General features: G+C 42.0%; 1 protein-coding gene across 2 annotated transcripts; it reads left to right on the forward strand.

Moving 5' to 3' along the window:
* The first annotated feature begins 1787 nt into the window (after positions 1-1787).
* Positions 1788-21269, forward strand: nid1a (nidogen 1a). 2 transcript variants are annotated; one of them, XM_054799604.1, is made up of 20 exons: positions 1788-2096; positions 5237-5539; positions 6132-6373; positions 6452-6756; positions 6837-6977; positions 8515-8766; positions 8883-9083; positions 9403-9636; positions 9770-9907; positions 10425-10553; positions 11700-11843; positions 12146-12265; positions 12699-12926; positions 14941-15113; positions 15645-15771; positions 15866-16037; positions 17495-17652; positions 17732-17855; positions 20164-20276; positions 20786-21269. In XM_054799604.1, exons 1-20 carry the CDS (start codon positions 1905-1907, stop codon positions 20914-20916), a joined length of 3627 nt encoding a protein of 1208 aa, XP_054655579.1. In that variant the 5' UTR covers positions 1788-1904; the 3' UTR covers positions 20917-21269. The 2 variants fall into 2 exon arrangements, with proteins under 2 accessions (XP_054655579.1, XP_054655580.1); XM_054799605.1 differs by having other exon boundaries at positions 1789-2096; positions 6147-6373.
* The last annotated feature ends 227 nt before the right edge of the window (positions 21270-21496 follow it).

Genomic DNA, 21496 nt, shown 5'->3' on the forward strand with positions numbered 1-21496 from the left:
AGGATATAATGCTTGCAACATTTTCAAAAGTTACCTCCTCTTAGGCAGCCACATATCTGCTGCAAACAGCCCCATAAAATTTTTATTTAAAATCAAAATAAACGTTATTTATGAAATAAATACTCTATTTGAGAAGTTTGCGTTAAAAATGTCTGCAATTTGGTTGTCATTGAAGGGTGATGGTGGGTCCCACAGTCAAACCAGTTGAGAACCACTGATGTATACTATGTGTCAACTTCTATAGGCTCTAGCTTGCCCTTACCTTAACTGTATAGAAAATTGATAAATTATTATTTCTAATGCCTCCCTTAGAGTACCTACATTGGCCACAAGATGACAGTGTTGCTGTTACAAAGTGGAAGAAATCATGTTTATGAATGGCTCACGCTGTCTAATTGAACAAAATGAAAACAACGAAGCACATCTCTTACGTCTTTGCATACTCTGGAGGGGGTATTGTGTATAATTACTTAAAAATTGATCACTGTTAAAGGAAATCCTTTAAATGTAATACTTGAAAATGTCTGAATGACAATGAAAATGGATTTTTAAATTTAGTAACTTAGTCACTGAACTGATTTTATTTTTTGTTTGTTATTATCCATCCATCTTCTATGCCGCTTATCCTCACTAGGGTTGCGGGTATGCTGGAGCCTATCCCAGTTGACTTCAGGCGAGAGTTGGGGTACACCCTGAACTGGTCGCCAGCCAATCGCAGTGCACATATAGACAAACAACCATTCACTCTGACATTCATACCTATGGACAATTTAGAGTTGCCAATTAACCCTTTCATGTGGGAATGTGGGAAGAAACCTGGAGAAAACCCATGCACACACAGGGAGATAATGTAAACTCCACACAGCGATTCGAATCCAGATCTTCCCAATCTCGTGACTGCTAACCAGTAGCCCACCGTGGTTAGTGAGGCCACTTTCTTTGCTGATTGGCTGATTCATGGTTCTATATTGCAGTAGTGAGGCGTCCATTACACTTTCCAACATAAGTTTACCAAATATGGTTCCTTGCTCTATGAAGGAGCAGAAATTGCCACTCAATGTAAACTTTGGACATAAAGCTGTCCCAGTCATCAAATCATCTACTTTTGCTGCATTTATAGTGCACTTAACTAACTTTGATGTACTCTAAACATTTTCAAAATGTTGCATCACTTGACCTCTTCGAGAAAATATGTTGAGGTGACTGAGGAGTGGTACTGAAAAGTCAAAAGGCATATTAATATTCCATTAGCTGAGCTAAGGGGATCAACCGTGGCCACGTGTAAAGACTGTAGAGTATATGCATATAGAGAGTATGGCTCAGTGCTTTGTCAACTTGTACTGCACATACAGTAATGTTTCAATCAAAGCGGCCGTGAGGTTCTGTTGGTGCTCACTGGTCCATGCTCTGATGTCAGTGCTCTGATGGGCCTCTGGCTTGTCTCCAAATGCACTAATATGGCTTCAGTGTGAATCTCCCACACACAGTGGATCCTTTATTTTGACACTTCACTAATGCCAACGGAGATGGGTGATTCTGCAGTGATGGCAACAAATGAGGCCTAAAGTGAGGATGATTCACGTTTGCTGTTGTTGCAAATATAAAAAAAATCTAATGTGTTTTTGCAAAGAAGACCACTTCAGGAATCTGCTTTAAGTATCAGCCAGGTCCCCCTCTCTCATTTCCTTTTCTAGTATTGCTGTTTGATGAAAAGAGCCCTGAGCGCAACAACACACGCCCGCGCGCGCGCGCACACGCACTCTCCACGTCAGCTCCGCCCCAAGTCCTTCAAACTTTGCCTGAACTTTCCTCACTAGAATCCGGGCGTCACTCTCCACCGTGGACCTGGTGTGGTGGTGGTCTGTACTCAAAGCACACTAAGACTCCCCTCTAGAAGACGGGCAATGGCTTGTTGGCTCGTCTGTGCCACTTTACTCGGATTTGTGGCGTCGGTGCAGAGCATAGCGACAGAGGACTTTTTCCCTTTCGGCCCAAGCGCAGGAGACCAGTTACTGGAGGCAGGCAATGACCAGACGCACAGACTTGAACTGGAGAAGCCAGCGTTGTTTTATGACGGCACTTTTGACAGCATCTTTGTAAGTACATACACAGTTACATTACGGTAAAACACCCCCCTTCTTATGGTTACGTTGGACTGTCCGCTGCTCTTGCGCAATTACGCACCACTGGTCAGTCATACACAATTTAAGCTAAAATAATAATACTTGGAAATGGCAAAACACATACATCGCTCAGGGAATAACGGTTTTCTTGGGAAATATTGATTTTCTTATCATGGGATCGTGTGGAATGCATGTGTCCTCACATTCTTATAGCCTGAGGTTATCGTTTTACTGTTGACCCAGAGCCCAAAGTACCCCACACAGTTTTTGTTTTTTTCTTTTATATATATGACAGTAAAAGTGCCTACCTACAAATATATACTCTTACAGTCTGATTTAAAGTAAAATAGCATACAGTGCATACTAGGATATACAGTAATACTGCTATGGTATCTTCTTTTTGATGTATTTGAAGTTACGCTGTGGAGCATATGAATGTCCAAAAAAATGCAGTAGCCAAATTTATATGAAAGCTGCACCATTGTGCTTGGACAGACAAGCAGTCCTTTATATTCCCTCATTCTGCTTTTGTCAAAGAAAAGTGCTGCATATTTGTTTCAAATGTAATGCATGTGAAATGAAAAAAGTTAAAAAAAAATCACTCATTTATCTAAAAGTACTGTCTTTAATTAATAGAAGACCACAAACAACATTTATCTGAACTTGCATTTAGTATTTATTTAGTTTTTCTACACAAACAGGCTAAAAAAAAACTTTAACTACAACTTGTTTTCAGTCATTTTAAACAGGTGTCCAAAATCTGGCCCGGGGGCCATTTGCAGCCTGTAGCTTTTTTATGAATGTGGTATAAGTAACACGTTGAATCAAGTTGTCACACTAATACTAATAACTGTTTGCTTTGAAATGTTGGCTGTTTTCTTGAACTATATTTTACTGATTAGCAAAATTGAACCTTGGACACTGCTGATTTTACAGGGGTGTCCAACTTGCGGCCCTTGGAGCTTTTTTTGGTACGCAGCTCATTTTTCATTGGCCTGTATTGTTAAAATAAAATGAATTGATAATTAATGAGAAATATTACTAATTTGCATTGCCACCTACAGTATAACAGAAAGCTAAGATGATGTTTTGTCTACAAGATGGCCCGATTAGCCTTTTTTGATCCAGCCTACTGAGGTTTACATTTTTTTTTCAATTTTTTACCTGTAACAATAGCAATGCTATTTTTAAATTACCGTAAATCTTGAATTATCAAAACAATTCCAATGATTTCTGAAGGAGACGTACTGCATTTTCGATATACCAGCTTTTATGGTAGTGCCTATGTGACGTAGAGGGACACGGAAGCAAGCTTTTTTACGATGAAGTTCTGCAGAAAAGTGGTATTTTATCAGACATTTGGGCATTGTTGTGTACACTTTGCTTTTATGTCGTGTCGTGTTTGTGCTGTGTTTTGCTGGATTGCAAAACACGTCGAGGAGGTCGTCGAGGAAGTAAATGACAATCTTGATATTCAATTCTAGTCAATGTTTTTGAGTTCATATTGTAAATCCCACATCCTTTATTCATGTACATTTTGGTTGTCTTAGGCCCTGCCCTGTCATCCAGACAGGAACGGATCACTGGGTGAAAGCGATGTAATACACAAGGCACACCTATGTGGGGTGCTGTGAACAGACACACAGATGGAACCACATAACACACCAAACTATAGAAGAGGAAAGAACGCATGCGCAAAAGTCCGTCGTCTTCCGGTTTCCTAGGCTCCTCTAGAGTTATATCATATTTACTGTATCAGGAGAATGTTGACTTGGGAGAGTCATGTCCGTCGAAATATTCAGACGTTATGTTGGCTTGTCGTCAGAGCTCACTTCTGGAGCTCACTTCCATGTGGATGAGAGGCTGAAACAATAAAATACACCGTTTTGACCTGAAAAAGTTTCCGTGCAGATAGCCCCTTAGTCAGTAAAAACCTGTAAAATGCAATTCAGTTTTTTTTAGGTGGTTTGTCGTAACATTTTTAACATTCTGTCATTACTGTGTGAGATTTTGTGATATACTTTTACAGATTTTTACTGCACTTTCGGTGATTGGCAACTTCTTAAATTGTACTTGTTACAATGACAGTAGACAAGCAACCTCCAGATGTTTGAAGTGGTCCTGAAAAAAAGGCCCAAGCACATAAAGCAGATTTCATGACACTTTTACAGCTAAAACAAGACAAATAATTCCAGCGTTAAATAGTATGTATTTTTGCATATATATACAGTAGCCTTGCACCCCCAACCAAATTTTTTAAGCCAGTGTGACATGTGAGGCAAAATAATCGCCAAACCCTGGCTTAGCATATTGACCTGCTTTGGATTGGTTTAAGCATCCTTACTGCACAATACATATCAAAGTGGCTCTGGGAATCCTTACATTAAAAAAGTCTGGACATCCCTGCGGTAACAGGACGTTTCTGGGAAATGGGAGTCCCAAACTAAGAATTAATATTTAATTTCTGTGTAGACAAACTCCCTGTGGGTTTCACGATCCGTTACCCATCATCAACTTATTTTTCAGGTCCAATTAAAATGTTTCTGTAAATGTAGCAGATGAGACAGAGCTATTAAAGGGAGCACTCACATCTCCATACATGGCACACATGCCTCTGTTCTAGTTTCATTGCAAATTCCTACTATCTGGTAGCATAGCAAGTCGCTTAAAGATCACAATCACACATAGACATGACCATTTTCCCAGCTTTATCTTCCATTTGGGCCAGGAAGTATCTGTAATGAAGATTAGTGTGCAGTCTTCAGGCGCTGTGGGGCTACTGGTCAGGGGCAAGGACAGGAAACGTAGCGTTCTTTTTTCCCCCATCAGGAAGCGGAGGAGCCCCATGTGCCGAGGGCGTCTGCGTGTGTTTTTGACATGAGCTCAGCTCCTCTTATTTTATATGCCTCACATGTTAACTGTAAGTGTAAAATCTTTGTCAGATGGCATCTTGTTTGTGTGTTCATTAGTGTGGCACATAGCAGCAGACCGGGATCATTAGTGTAATGAGTTTGGGATAAAGATCAAAGTGGGTCACAGTTCTTTCACGTGTCTCTGTCCTGGTGATTTCCAACAAAGTCACCCACCTAACTTTTTCAAATGTCCCATTTCAGATCAACACCAATGGTTTCGTTGCCACAGCGGAACCCAAAAGCGAGTCGACCTATCTTGGCAAAATGCCAGCACAATTTGGAATGATTGCAGCTCTACACGGAGATCTGGACACGAGTGACGGCGTGGGCAAGGTTTTCTTCCGTCAAGACAGCAGCCCGGATGTGCTGCGTCGGGCTGCGGAGCACATCAACAGAGCCTTCCCGGACGACAAAGAAGTCAGTCCCACCCATGCTGCGGTGATCACCTGGGTAGACGTCGCCCGCAGTGAACATCAAAGCAGAGGAGATAGCGTCGACCAGAAAGTGAGGCTCATAGTGATGTCTTGATGTGAAGATATGTGGTAGGACACAGTCTGCTGTTTGCAAACATACGCAATACTTTTTACTGCAATTCAATTAGGGAGACATTTGAGTGTCACCACCAAAATAAACCTAATTAGTCAGATGGGCTATTGCATTGTTGAAAACTGCATTTGTTTAGTTAATGAAACCTGAGGCAAACTCTCATAAGATTACACACAGTTGTTATTCACTCCTGATTTGCTGACTGCAGTATCAAGAACAAAGGAAAACCTTGTTTTGTTTTGTGAAGTTACAACATTTCACTTCAAGCATGTGTTTTGAGGGGGTGCGTGTTTTTTTGGCATTTGCAGCTTTGTCTTTTGCATCTGTTTTTGATCCCGCAGCATTTATGCGATTGAAGCAATTTTAATTTGCAGTATTTTCCCATTCCATGTGTTTTATGGTGTTCGTGGTGATCATTTCTGTGTTTGGAGCTTTTGGACATTGCTGCGCTTTTGCCCCTGTCTGCCACCGTTGGTTCTCTAATACAGATTGTTAAAAAAGGAAAACAGCACTTGTACGCTGATCGTCACATCATTTTGAGGAAAAACAGTTCATTTCTTTACAGAGAAACACCTTCCAACTGGTAATTGCATCACTGGAGACGGCTTCAAATGCCATACTCCTGTATCCCAGAGATGGGATTCAGTATACCAGCAGTCCTGTAAAGGACACAAGTGTCATCTTGCATGCTGGCTTCAGCAAAGGCTTGGTCAAGGGTTTCCTGTTTTCCAGTCAGGGCCCATACTACCGCACTACCGCTGATGATGATGCATCCGTCAGCGCTTTAGCTGAGTAAGTTGAGAAGCAAGTAAGAATAAAAACTGTTTGCTGATCAAATAATGCATTTAAAATGTGTTTTCACCTTCACAGGCAGACCAACTCCGGCCTCAGGGGTGTTTGGGTATACGAGATTGGAACGTCACCGTATTTTACCAACGTGGCTCCAGGTGAGGTGAGCGACCTGCCCACTGAGGCTACTCCTCACGTGTCCACTGATGTCCCCGAAGAAGCCCCCGATGACAGGCGAGTTTTTACCAATGGACAACAAGTGGAGTACCCTCCTTTTGAGCCTGAAGGGGAGGAGATCGATGTCCAACCCGTTCAGTACCAGCCTCACCAACCTGATAACCCTGAAGTGGTGGTGGTGGTAGACGACACTGACATAAATGTAGATGGTGAGTCCATAAGAGGAGGGATACCACTTTCATTGCTACATGAGTTTGTAGTTATATTCTTATTAATTTCTATTGTTTAGTGTTTGCATACAACCTCGGGACCTGCGCAAACAACAGAAATAAGTGTTCTCAGTTTGCTGACTGCAAGGACCACTCCAGTGGGTACTGCTGCCACTGCAGGCCTGGTTTCTACGGCAATGGGATACAGTGTGTGGCAGAGGGTATGGCTACATTTCATTCAACAAGACAGAGTAGTCATTTTGTGGTGTTAACTGTTTGGGACAGAGTAAGAGTTACATACATTCATGAAGATATAAATACCCTGCCTCTGATTTGTGATAGGCGACAGCTCATCTGTGATCCTACCATAAATATGCTACCTTTTTTGTCAATGGAAGTCTTACCCTGTCATCTAACAATTAGATGATGACTAAAATAACCTTTTTGTTGGTCGAGGGACTAAATTTGGTATGTGGGTGTTCAAAATGTACCTCTCACGTCTCAATATGAGGCAGCAGAACTGCCTAAAGATATAAAAACAGATTAAAAAAAGAGGTAGCTCATCAGCGCACGTAATGGGACACACCTATGCCGCTTAGAAAGCCCCGCCTAGAAAGCCCTGCCTAGATAGCATTTTCTATCTATGCTGTCACCATGTAGCAACAGTCACATTCGTGATTACATGTAATACTTACAGTATTTTGCCATACTTTGGTCATTTTAAGCATTCCCGGAACTTCCTTCCTGGGCGCATTGATTTCACATAGCAACATAGAAATGACCGCTACACCTAGCGTTAACTTTACCAAACTTAAAAACAGCTCCAATATGTCGCGTTACCTTGCAATACTGCCCTGACTCGTTGCAAGTGCGGCATTGACGCGCTATGAGCGAGTGTGTGGTGAAGCTAGTTGTCAGCCGGCTAGTAGCTAGCCGGTGTGGTGTGGCAAGGTGTCACTACGGCAGTAAAGTAGTTCTGTCACATAACAATGTTAATAACAATGTTAATAACAATGTCGCTGTAGCTTGCAGGTAACAGCGTTGCTGGCGCTTTTTGGAGGTTTTTTCAGAAGGCTTTATAGGCGGAATAGTTGCATACAATTATGTGCATTCTTAGTCGTCACTTTTTTTTAGCTGTTCTAGAGAAGGAGAAAGACGTGTGTTCAAGTCTCATAAGAATAGTGGATGACGGGCAAAATTAAAAAGTGCAGTTTTCCTTGAACACCAAACATTTCGGATTACTCTAGAATATATTTTAGCATTATTACTTTTTTATATGGAAAGTATTTTGGTTTATATTACAGAGCTCATGTCATCGGTACAGTCCCATGATAAGCAGCTTCTACAATCAGCAGTAACACTTGTCATAACATGTGCTGCACAGAGCATGACCTAAGATGAAAGCGATTGTACCATCTTTGATTCCGGTGCAGTGGAAACAGTTCAGTTGTGGCTCAAAAGGAGAAAATAAAGTCCCAAAAAATAACAACAGTTTGTCTGTCCGTCAGAGTGTTAACCAGCAGGCTGCTTTGTGCTTGATGCAGAATTTGTTTAGAGGAACAGTCCAAAGTTTTAAGTCTTTTATCCTAGTTTTTTGCCTCCTCTCTGCAACTGGACATTTTTTCCATAATGCTGCTATTTAACAAACTAACAAACTAACTGTGATCAATCAATAGAAACCCCCTGAATGTTTATATGACCTAGCAAATAAAAGTGCTCAGTATGTACAAGTATAATTTGTCTTGCTTTGCTTTCCAGGAAAGCCTCAGAGGATGAACGGTAAAGTTCACGGACAGGTCTATGTGGGCAACTCCCCCACTCCAGAGAGGTTCAACAGCAACGATCTGCACTCGTATGTGGTGGTGAATGATGGACGCTCCTATGTGGCCATCAGTGACATCCCTCATAGCCTTGGCCCTTCCCTGCTGCCACTGTCAGCCATGGGGGGTGTGATTGGATGGGCCTTTGCTCTGGAGCAGCCCGGCTTCAAGAACGGCTTCAGCATCATCGGTGAGACAGAGATTCATGGCTGTGTTTGTCACACTGCTCCAGCTGAAATCCCCTAAAATTACGTCAGATGAGCCTCAAGGGGGAGGCAACTAAAGTTTAACCCCCTTGTCTTGTAGGGGGAGTGTTCACACGGCAGGCTGAGGTCACCTTTCTGCCTGGGAATGAAAAGCTGACTATCAGGCAGGAGTTTAAAGGCATCACTGAGCACGACCACCTTGCGGTGAGCACTACCCTGGAGGGCAGAGTCCCTGAGGTGCCTCGTGACGCCACCGTGCAGGTCGAACCGTACTCTGAGATCTACCAGTACAGCAACAACTGTAAGACAATACCCAGTTATAATGTCAATGCTCATTTGCACCACATTTATACGCGCAGCGGCTTGATAAAAGTTAAGAAAAACATTTCTCAAAACTGTTAAACTAACTTCAGTGATGTTGAAAGCAAAATTAGTTGATTTTAGTTGCTACCATGAGAGAGTAAAGAAAATAAGCAAACAAATAATGCTCCAGAAAATAATTTTTTCAGGAAGCAGGAGAGGCCCCAGCTGTGTTATATTCTCTGAGAGGAGGCTCACTGTGACACACTTTGAAAACCCCTGCATTTGAACATATCAGAAGAATGCTCATTTCCTTTCAGTGATCACCTCATCCTCAACTCGGAACTACGCGGTGAACTTGCCCGATGGCTCCACTGAGATGAGGACGTTCCAGTGGCGTCAGACCATCTCCTTCCAAGGTTGCCAGCATGACGAGTCTCTAAGAGATATGCGACCCACGCAGATGCTCAGCGTGGACCAGGTCTTTGTCATGTACGACCCCAATAATCAACTCATCCGCTTCGCCATGAGCAACAAGATAGGAGACATCAATGGTAAGGTCGTGAAAACGATTGTTGTCTTCCTGTTTTGGCCAAAGCTCATTTCCTTCCGAACCAAAACCTATGACATCCTGGCTGAGTTTACCGTGAAATCACTGTTGTTCTAAAATTATACTTCCTATCTCAGGAGGACAGCCTGAGGAGAACCCGTGTTTCACTGGTAGACACGGCTGTGATACTAATGCTGTTTGCCGGCCTGGAGACGGGACGCAGTTCACCTGCCAGTGTGCTGCTGGCTTTAATGGTGATGGACGCACATGTTATGGTATGGGAAAGCAAACCTCCCATTTTACGTTGCATAAATGGCAACGTCTTCTGCTTTTTTGTTGTTGTTTTTTTAGAAAAGCTTGACGATACAGTATTTCACCAACCGGTAGATTGACCCCATTTCAAATTGAGGGATACATTGGGGTCATCTACTACCATGCATTTCTGTTTCACCGCCCTTTTAGCAAAGACAACTAAACAATCTTGTAGTTAGCAGGGGGAATACCACATTTTAAACAATGTATTCCATGCTTGTAGACCAGGTTCTAATAATGCCCTTTCCGACCAGTGCTGTGCAGACAGGAAGTGCTCCAAGGCACATACAGTACAAAGAGGAAGGATATATTTCAGACAGATGCTATCTCCAAACATTTGTAATTAGAAGGTCCCCTTAATCTCGCCTCTCTGATCTCCAGTCATCTGATATTGAAAGATGATAATGAACATATCCTGACTTCAGAGCTTACAACTAATGTGTCCATTTTTAACATGCTTATTGGTTCTTATCTCATCAGACATTGACGAGTGCAGAGAGAATCCTCAGATCTGTGGCTCACACGCTATCTGCAACAACCAGCCCGGCACCTTCCGCTGTGAATGCGAAGACGGATATCAGTTTGGCAATGATGGGCAGACGTGTGTTGGTAAGAACCACATGAAGCTGTATTATTTCAAGTGTTGTAGAAAGGCTGTTAGGGGCTATGTATTTAGATCACATGCATAGGTAGGGTCAAATAACTCAATATGTGACTTCACTGCCTTTGCCCTCCTGACAAACAAATGAAACACGGACTGACTTGTCAGTCACTTCATGAGTTACGCCTGCTCAATGCAGCCAAACACATAGTGCTGTATTAAAAATGTCACCAACTTTTGTCACCAACCAACAATCAAACTTAGGGGTATTACCAAGTTGTCATTACCTGTGTTTTGTGCATGATTATGCATGAACTACTGAACAACATTTTCACAAAACCTTTCTGAAGAATCTTTCAATGAAATCATTCAGTTTTAGAGCTGATTTGGATAATGATAGAGATCCAGGAGTTTTTATTTCATGACCTATATCCTACCCCTAAACTAAAGTTTGTGGAAATTGCAAGTAAATACACGAAGAAATCAAAACAAATTAAAACGTTTTGATTTCTTTCCTAGCTACTGAGAATAATGCAGTTTTGATTCCATTTTTATCTTTGCAAAGTCAGCACAATACAGCTCTTGCATCGGATGCCAGTAATTAAGACAGCGCAGGTGTACCTTATATTGTGGCCAGTGAATGTACTGTATTTTATATCAGCAAACCCGCTGTCAAAAATTACTTTAATTACAACCAATGTTGTACTTTGTTTTGTTGGTTTTTTTTATAAAATATTTTGAAAAAACATTTTCAGCTAGTCATCTTCTTCCTTGGTATATAGACATATATATATAGTAATATTATTGGACTAATATGTTTATTTTATTGAGTTTTATACACGTAGTATTGGAGTTCCTTCCCAGTTTTTAAAAAATGTGATCTGAAAGACACTTTGCATACGTATTTTTGTTGAAAAATATGATATATATGATACATAAATATGCATTTTCAAATAAAAATATACATGTATGTAATTAGCTTTTTTGACTGCTGTACAAGTGGGTCGCAACTTAATGACCATGGGAAAGGAAAGGATGAAATCATTGAGAACCCCTGGTTTAGAGCATGCAACAGCTGTTTTGAGAGGATGTCTGGACATTTTGCCTCTGCTAAACATGTACTCAGCTGCTCATCTGGTCTCCTTCCCTGTCAGAGGTTAGCCGACCCGTGGACGCGTGTGAAGAGGGCACCCATACCTGTGACATTCCTGAGCGCGCCCAGTGTAGCTACACAGGAGGCTCCTCCTACATCTGCTCTTGCCTTCCAGGATTCGTAGGAGATGGAAGAGTCTGCCAAGGTAAAGCCCAGAGACACGAATCTCTTACACAGAACTTGAATTGTAGCACCATCTGCTCATGAGCGGGGGTGAAGTGTGCTTGGTTACGTAATGTATTTGCTGGAACTGAATAGCGAAACATAGAAAACAGATGGACATTGCAGAGTATAGCTTTTTTTGGCTGCTTCCCAGTAAGGCTCATTCATAGTTTCCTTTCTTTCCAAGTATTTGCTTGATTCTCCGCACTCTGACCCAAATTATTCTGTACAACCATAACACTGAATGACAGCACACTTATTTCTGATATTCTTTTTCCCTTGAAGACATAGACGAGTGCCAGCCCGGCAGGTGCCACCAGGACGCTGTGTGTTACAACACCCAAGGGTCCTTCACCTGCCAGTGTAGGCCAGGTTACTACGGCGATGGCTTTTACTGTTCTCCAGGTAAATCTAAAGGCATGTGGCTAATTTCTGACTCGCAAACCCAACGGATGAGTTGAACAGCAAATGTGATTTTACAGTCCTCAGCGGACTGACAGGGAACATGTGTTCTGTTATGTCTGCTAACGTCCAGCTGCTCTGTTTTGGATTCCTGCCACTGAAGTGTAGCCAGTTCGCCAGTGGTAATATTTTTCTTAGATCTGCACACAAACTTAATAATACAAATATACAAAATGGACCATTTACATTCCCACCATTGTTTATTCCACCCATCTGTGTGAAGGGGGTGTCTGCCAAATTCATCAGTGCCAGATGGCAACTTTTTTTAGTTGCTTCTGAATATGTGGGTTATGGGAGTTGTGCTGTGGTTGAACATAAGACAAGGAAAAAGGATGTAAACATGTGAGAGTCAACTATGCTTATGTGTTTATTTCAGATAGGACAAAAACACAATGTGAGAGCCACAGAGACAGTCTTCTGGGTGTGACAGAGTTTGGCCCAAGGGGTCCACGGCCACCTGTTGGCCAGTACATCCCCACCTGTGATGAGGATGGCAACTATGAACCCATGCAGTGCCATGGCAGCACAGGACACTGCTGGTGTGTGGACCGAAACGGTCAGGAGATCCCAGGGACTCGCTCTGGGCCCGGCAGTAGACCCATGTGTAAGTTGATTACATGTGCAACACATCATCTACTAATTTAACATACCATTATTTTCATAAAGTAATCATAAATAATAATACATTTAGGATGTTTGCCATAGTCACAGCAAGAAGGTCCTGGGTTTGAATCTTAGCTCAGATCTGCATCGTCCATAGATGTGAATTTGAATGGTTGTTTTTATGGTAGGTGTCTATATGTGCCTTGTGATTGATTGGTGACGACGCTCTAACCCAAAGTCAGCTGAGATAGACTCCAGCTCACCTGTGCCACCGAATGGGATAAGCTGAGAATGAATGAGGAGGAAAGTCAAGTGGGTGGGCCAATAGAGTTAGGTTTGGTGGACAGGCAGATGTGGGTGACAGCAACATAGCAATGAAAAGTTGAATTTATAGAAAATATAACCCGGGGAACTATGTTCTGAACAGTAATCCCTCATTTATCAAGGTTAATAGTTTCCAGACCGGACCGTGACAAGTGAATTTATGCAAAGCAGAATTCCTTGTTTATAATTGGAATATTTTCGTAGCTAGAGCATAGAAAGCCCGTTTACAACCTTCTAAATATGGTTTTTAACATTATTAGAGCCCTCTAGACATGAAATAACAGCCCTATAGTCACCTTTACACTCGTATTGCCCAATATAGTAGACATAATAATAGAAAATAACATATTATATAGATTCATGTTAGCATTGGGAAAGTTCCTTCTTCTTGTTCATTTTTCACTTCCGGTTTCTGGACAGTTCTTCCTACGGTAGCTATTGTCTCATCAATGTGACCGTGAGCAGTGTAGAATCCTACGTATCACGTGCTTTTCAATGCATTTTTTGAATGCCTTATGTTTTTATTTTAGATCATCAAGCCATTTATATGCTTGAAAATGATTAATTTGGGCCAAAAATCTGTAAAGCTTGCTTAAATATGTATTTTCTTAATAATAATAGGCTGTAGTCACCCACAAAACAGCAATGATTTATTAATTAATATATTTTAAAAAACCGTGATAGAGTGAGGCTGTGAAATTCAAAGCACGATGTGGCGAGGGACGACTGCAGAAGATAAACAAGAGTGGCTCTAGAATGGAACACTGAGGGACACCCATAATGACATTGGTGTGATTTACACCAGTTATGTGGTGTGTTCGTGATGCCAAGAGATGCCTATCTGTCAAGAAGAATGCTGTGGGAAATGGTGTGAAAGCCTGCATTCAGATCCAAAACGGGGTTTCCCTGGATGTTTCAGCTCAAGACCCGAACTAGAAATGTGGTTCCTCCCCAGGTATATAAAGAATTGTATATCCTCATAATGTACATACACTCATTATAAAGAACACATCACAGTACAACAAACATGAATCAAAAGGGGGCCGCACGGTGGCCGAGTGGTTAGCATGTTGGCCACACAGTCAGGAGATCGGGAAGACCTGGGTTTGAATGTCTGCTTGGGCATTTGTGTGTGGAGTTTGCATGTTTGTGTGTGGGTTCTCTTCGGGTACTCCGGTTTCCCCCAAAAACATGCATGTTAGGCTAATTGGCGACTCTAAATTGTGAGTGTGAATGCTTGTTTGTCTATATGTGCCCTGCGATTGGCTAGCGACCAGTCCAGGGTGTACTTCACCTCTTACGCAGAGTCAGATGGGATAGGCTCCTGCTTACCCCTGCGCCCCAATAAGGATAAGCAGCATAGAAAATAGATGGATGAATCAAAAGTCCCTTTGCTAAAGTAAAAGAGTTTTACTTGCAACTTTTGGGTCTCGCCTAAATTGAAGAAATCTTGCCAATCTAGGATGAGAACATTCTTTACTCAGGGTCCATTTTTACAAGGGCTGCTTTTCTGCTGTGAAAGGTGCTATAACGGGTTCAAAAGAAGATATACACACAGATAGACAAAACCATTCACTCTCACTTTCACACGTATGGACAATTTAGAGTCTCCAATCAAGCAACATACTGATAGTGGAAGTGTTGTTTCTCCCAAGAGAGTGGTTCATTTGTCTTTTTTTTTCATCTATTAGGCATTGACAATGGTGGAGTGAGACCACCTGTTGGACCCACCCCTCGACCCGATGTCCACCCTTTGCCTCCGGGAACACACCTGTTGTACGCTCAGAGTGGCAGAATAGAGCATGTCCCCCTGGAAGGTTATGATATGAAGAAAGACGATGCCAAGACTGTCCTTCATCTACCTGTGAGTTACTACTAATTAACATGTGTAAAGTAGTGCTTTACGCTGCTTTGCTGTTTTATGACCCCCATGGTCTACACATGCAGTAAAAGTTAATATGAACAGCTGCCAACAGGTGCAAACTGATTCATGTGGGAGAAGAAGTTCTGCACATTTGTTTATTTTTTTAAAGGTGTCAGGTGAGATGTATTATACAGTGCTTGCAAAAGTGTTTCCTTATAAAACTCTGTTTGAATCCCATTACAGGCCGGCTGCATACGTTCTCAGCCTGCGCTTTATTGGATTCACATGGTGACATTGTCGCTAATTAAAACACCAGCTCTGTGCAAATGAAATCGGCATTACTTGTTGGGCTCATTTCCAAAGCAGCTGGTCTGACGTCTGGCTCCTTCTCAGTGTGTGGCACTGTTTGTTTCGATTTATGTCGAGACGTTAATGTCTAAAAACACATCTGCTTCACGTTTGTATCTGCAACCATTCGGGTGTTTGAAGTGAGCGCAGTTCAAAGCTTGTTGTTTGGCGCCTGCTCCACAGGAGAAAGTGGTCATTGGAGTGGCCTACGACTGCGTGGACAAGATGATCTACTGGACCGAGATCACGTCTCCATCAATCAGCAAGGCCAGCATGCAGGGCGGAGAACCTGTGGTGGTCATTAGATCAGGTAGCACCCCCGCTCGCTTTCATCTCTCACTCATCAATTTTTTTTTTTGCAGAAAGAAATCTTTACAATACAGACTTTACTGTTTTTGTCAAAGATTTGCACAGCCCAGAGGGGATTGCAATTGACCATCTGGGACGAACTATGTTCTGGACGGATTCTGTGAAGGATCACATCGAGGTGGCCTCACTTGATGGTTCTCAGCGACGTGTCATCATAAACTCAGATCTTGTCAACCCTCGTGCTATTATCACTGATCCCCCTAATGGGTACGTAATGCTTCATGTTTTCTTTAAGAAATATTGTATTGTATTAACCGTGGTTACAAAAGGGTGTTTTTGTTGTCTTTTTCACCCATTTAAAGATTGTGTTTTTCCAACATAATAATTTGGCTTAATTATGTTCACTGGTCCATTTACTTGCAGAGAAAAAACACATTACTGTATGTGGCAAACCCCAGATTCTAATGAGTACAATTAAAGAATATAGAACATACAGGTGCAGCTCAAGAAATTTGAATATAATTGAAAAGTTAATTTATTTCAGTAGTCCAATTAAAAAAATGTAACATTTATATTCAATAGTCATGAATGTAGTGTTTAATTTCTTTAACATTTTGATGATTATAGCTTACAACTAGGGCCGCACGGTGGTCTAGTTGTTAACACGTTGGCCAACACAGTAACAGCCTGGAGATCAGGTTCGATTCTCCCTTGGGCATTTCTGTGTGGAGTTTGCATGTTCTCCCCGTGTGCGTGTGGGTTTTCTCCGGGTACGCCGGCTTCCTCCCACATTCCAAAAACATGCAGGTGAGGTTAATTGGTGACTCTAAAATTGTCCATAGGTATGAATGTGAGTGTTAATGGTTGTTTGTCTATATGTGCCCTGCGATTGGCTGGCGACCAGTCCAGGGTGTACCCCGCCTGTCGCCCAAAGTCAGCTGGGATAGGCTCCAGCATGCCCCCGCAACCCTAATGAGGAGAAGAGATATAGAAAATGGATGGATGGATGGATAGCTTACAACTAATAAAACACCTGAGTTAAGTATCTAATAAAATGTGAAAAAGTGTCAAAAAGTTAAATACAGTAATCCCTCTCCACGTCACGCTTTGAATTTTACGGCTTCACTCAATCACAGTTTTCCAAAATATATAAATTAATAAATCATTCTGTTTCATGGTTGAATAGACCTTATTAATAGTAAAAAAAAAGCATATTTTTGCCTAAATTAAGCATTTAAAGCATAAAAATGGCCGAATGAACTAAAACACAAATATACGGCATTCATAGGACGCATTCAACGCTGTTGTGGTGAGGTGTAGTATTCTACACTGGTCACTAGGTGTCAGTAATGTTGCTGTAATGTTGGGTTAGACACGCAAGCACCAGATTTGAAAAGGAGAAGGAGACAACACCTTGATTGTCATGAAGATAACAACCTCCCCAAACGCTGAACAACCACGTCCTGTGTGTTGTCTTGCTAAAAAATATATAAACAATTGATGCTTTCTTGGACTGGTGCCATTCAGAGATCACAAAATGTAGTTTTGGAAGTATGCTAGTAAAAATAAGGGTACTAACAAAGCAGGCAAAAAAAAATCTGCTTCCTCCAGCTTTGCACATGGCAGAGTTAAAAATGGAGTGTGCATTAAGGTGCTATTGTTCAACATACTGTAAATGCACAAATTGTTTACACATGATTGATCATCACATGTCATTGCCGCAGTAATCTGTACTGGGCCGACTGGAACCGAGAGGCTCCCAAGATTGAGACCTCTTACATGGACGGATCCAACAGGCGGGTGCTGATTAAGGATGATCTCGGTCTGCCCAACGGCTTGACTTATGACTCTCAAAGCTCTCTGCTTTGTTGGGCAGATGCTGGTAGGTTGGCGGCCGCGATGCCTAATCACTGAAGTTATGTTTGCCGATCAAGGCTGACTGTACTCTCTCTTGCATGTAGGCACACATAAAATGGAGTGTATCCATCCTGGCCGAGGTGATCGCAGACAGATCATGGAGGGCATTCAGTACCCGTTTGGGGTCACGTCTTTTGGGAAGAACATCTACTACACTGACTGGCGAAGGTTTGAATCAGCTATTTGATCTAGTTATCGGAATGTGGATGACTCTTTTTATTGTACATGCATGCACAACACCTAGTTGTATGTAATCCATCACCGCACAATGAAGACACACTAGTTACAGATATAAAGCAGTGTATAACTTCTAAGTACAGGGGAACCTCTGAGGTTGAACGCACTTTATTCTGGGACACTGGTTAACCTCTGTCCATCCATACATCCATTTTCTATGCAGGAGTATGCTGGAGCCTATCCCAGCTAACTTTGGCCGAGAGGTGGGGTACATCCTGAACTGGTCGCCAGCCAATCACAGGGCACATATAGACAAAACCTCACATTCATACCAATTTAGAGTCTCCAATTAACCTAACATGCATATTTTTGGAATGTGGGAGGAAACCAGAGTACCCGGAGAAAACCCACGCACATACGGGGAGAACATACAAACTCCTCACAGAGATGCCCAAACAGAGATTTGAACCCCGATCACCTAACTGCGTGGCCAACATGCGAACCACTAGGTCACCGTGTAGTTACAAAAAGACACATGTAAAATAGATTGCAGTAGATTAGTTTTATGTTTCGTGTTGTGATCCGAAAAATCTTAAGTAACTTTGATCAAATGTAGAATTACTTCAGCTTTTGCTTGCACATTAACACCGCGCCAGGTGTTGAACTTAAAATAAAAAAAAAAACAGACACGCGTCATGAGCGAGTGACGCTGGGAACACCTAGTGCAGGTTGCAAGGTTTAGAGTGTGCGTAAAGCACTTAATGTGCGGCTCCAATCCTGCCTCGTGTATTATCATCCACAGTAGCGATGCAATAGTTCACAGTCTGAGAGACTACTGGCTGCTCTCTTCCTGCAAGGCAGCTTTTCTCTAAATGAGAAATATCATCACATTCTAATCTTGTGACTTCTTGTTACACTCATAGTTTTTTAGAGTATCAAAAATATGGCTTTTTATGGGCACATCGATTAGTCACAAATTCTTTGTCATTCATGAAAGTCTTGCGGAAAGTCTTGCGAACATCCGCAAATAGAAGTAGAGAGAGGGCATTGTTGAAAGCAGTCAATTTCATGCATCATGCTTTTTTCATGCTTTTTAACATACAAGTTTAAAAAGAAGTTAAGAACTATACTGTAAAACTTTGAAACCCATAACTTTGAAGAAGAGTGACCGATGCCGACATATCCATGCAAAGGTGGCATGGCGCAGGTGGTAGAGCGGTGGTAGAATTCCAACTTGAAGGTTGCGGGTTCGATCCTCCTTTCTACCGTGATTGTGTCGAACTGTCCTTGGGCAAGATACTAAATCCCCAGTAGGTAAATGTGCTTTGAGGTGGAGAAGCGCTATCCTTCTATATGCTATGGATACACTACACTCTTCATTTGACACGTCGCAGTTCCTCTCTCTGTCACGTTCTTTTGAAAATTAGCTAGTTTATAAATGACTGCTGTTTCGTGATTGACTCTGGACTATTATTCGTCAAAAAATATTGAAAAACAACTTATATGTAGAAAGTCATAAACAGGTTTTCAATGCTCCGAAAATATTAAATATTAATACTGAATCCTATATCACGGAAATTCACTTATCGTGGTAGGGCCTGGGACCAATTAACTCCGAGAAATGAGGGGCGACTGTATTCCTTTCCTCTCACTGGTACCTTCTGTGATGTGGTGGCATGTTTTGGGAAAGGTGCTTAAAGATAAAATTATATAATAATAATAATTACAAAAATTACAAAAATACAATGATGTCTTGCACGATTTGCTAAGGTCTGGCGTGAATTTTGGTCCAATTACAAATTGTACAAGTTCACTGACATTTGACTCGAGAAGTTTCGCTGTGTCAGGGGAGCAATTTGAGGAGTAAGGTATCTTGCTCAAGGGCACCTTTTTTGTGAATGCAAATGGGATCGATGCAGTGGGAGGAGGTTGCTGTTTATCCCCCTCTCTTGCTGGACGGGGCAATCAAATTTTGGGCTCTTGGATCTCATCTTACCAAGTCGCTTTTACCCATGTGGCTCATTTTCCACATTGGCTAGTGTTAGATTGGTGGGGGTTGGGGCTGTCTGTTTGTGTGTTGTGTGCGTGTGTATGTGGGGTCGGAAGGCATCCTAAAAAGTGGCAGCTGCTTGCAATTTCTCCACTTCAGTGGGGGAAGGTACAGACACTTGGACATCAAATAACTCTGCCAGTTACATCTGCCCACACTTACTCACTCTTGACAGTCTTTATAGAAAACACACACACTTGGATACTTTGTGAGTCTGGGATTACTCACCTCTCGTATTGTTTACAACAGGGACGCTGTGGTTGCGGTGGACCGCTATACTGGCAAGGAGTCTGATGAGTTCCAGCCTCAGAAACGTACCAAGTTATATGGGATCGCCACAGCTTATGTGCAGTGTCCTTCAGGTAGATGTGTCAATTGCAATGGTGCAACGTGAATTCATGTTGATATTTTTGAGCTAAATATTCTACATTATTACAGTCTAAATATTGCTGCCCTGCTCAAGAGCCATTCTTAGAAAGGACATTAAAGGGCTATCCTCAATCCCGGTTTTATGACCACTGTGCCCTCTTTGAAGAATTCCAAGTGTTTTACAAGCATAAAAAGTGTAGGTTGACCTGAAAAGAAAAAAAAAGCAAGATAAATTGTGCATCCATCAGTGAGTGAGAAGATGAGAGATGTTAATGATCACGTAGCAGCACCAGACCTCATCCTCCCTTCTAGATAAGACTGCATGCATGAAGCCAGGGAATGTGGAGACCAGTGGGAGGGCCTTGAACATCTGCTGTTAGCTATGTGTTTTGTTTAGGCGAGAATATAGCTGTTGAACAAACCATGAAGATTGTTTCCTGTTGCTCTCTGCTATGTGACTTTATAAGAATATCTTCCGGTGTTTGTATGCTTCCTCTCACAGGACAAAACTACTGTGCGGTGAACAACGGCGGCTGCACACACCTCTGCTTAGCAACACCAAACGGTCGCTCCTGCAAATGCCCCAACAATGCATTTGAAGTAGGCTGTGTAGAGAGAGACAGTGGGTACTAAAGTGTGGCAGCAAATTAAGAGCCACTCAGAGTTACTTAGCTGGAAATGCCACTGAAAGCCTGAACTTACTGTGCCTTTTATTGCTCATTGTTATTCTTATCTGCATTTTTACATTATAAAACAGAATTGTAAATATAAACACTATTAGGTTGACATTTTTCCCGAGTGCACATAAACTGAGGATACAACTCAAGGGAGTAGTAATTTAATGGTAAATTATAGCAACACAACACCATCTCCTGTTGGCTGTGGCTTGCTTGGACTATTGTCAGGTCTTGGCACTGAAATTCCTGTACAAGCTTTAGGGATGAGTTTACATGGTGGGCAACAAATGAATAAACACTTTTTTTTCTAACGTGCTCGTTTGCTGTGTGTGTGGCTTTAGTGTCATGGTAGTGACCTCTTGTGTTTAGTAGGGTTCATTACAACTACATCCTTGGGACCCCCCGCCCCCCCCCCGTCCCCCCCGGTGTGATACCCTTAGCGTTCACGCTGGTATTTATGTCAAGGTAGTAAAGAAAGAACATTATGCACAACGTAAAGACATGATTGGGCAGTTTTGTGACGAAACTCTTAATAT

Source organism: Dunckerocampus dactyliophorus, chromosome 14 (assembly GCF_027744805.1).
Source record: "Dunckerocampus dactyliophorus isolate RoL2022-P2 chromosome 14, RoL_Ddac_1.1, whole genome shotgun sequence".
In the NCBI taxonomy this organism is placed as follows: Eukaryota; Metazoa; Chordata; class Actinopteri; order Syngnathiformes; family Syngnathidae; genus Dunckerocampus; species Dunckerocampus dactyliophorus.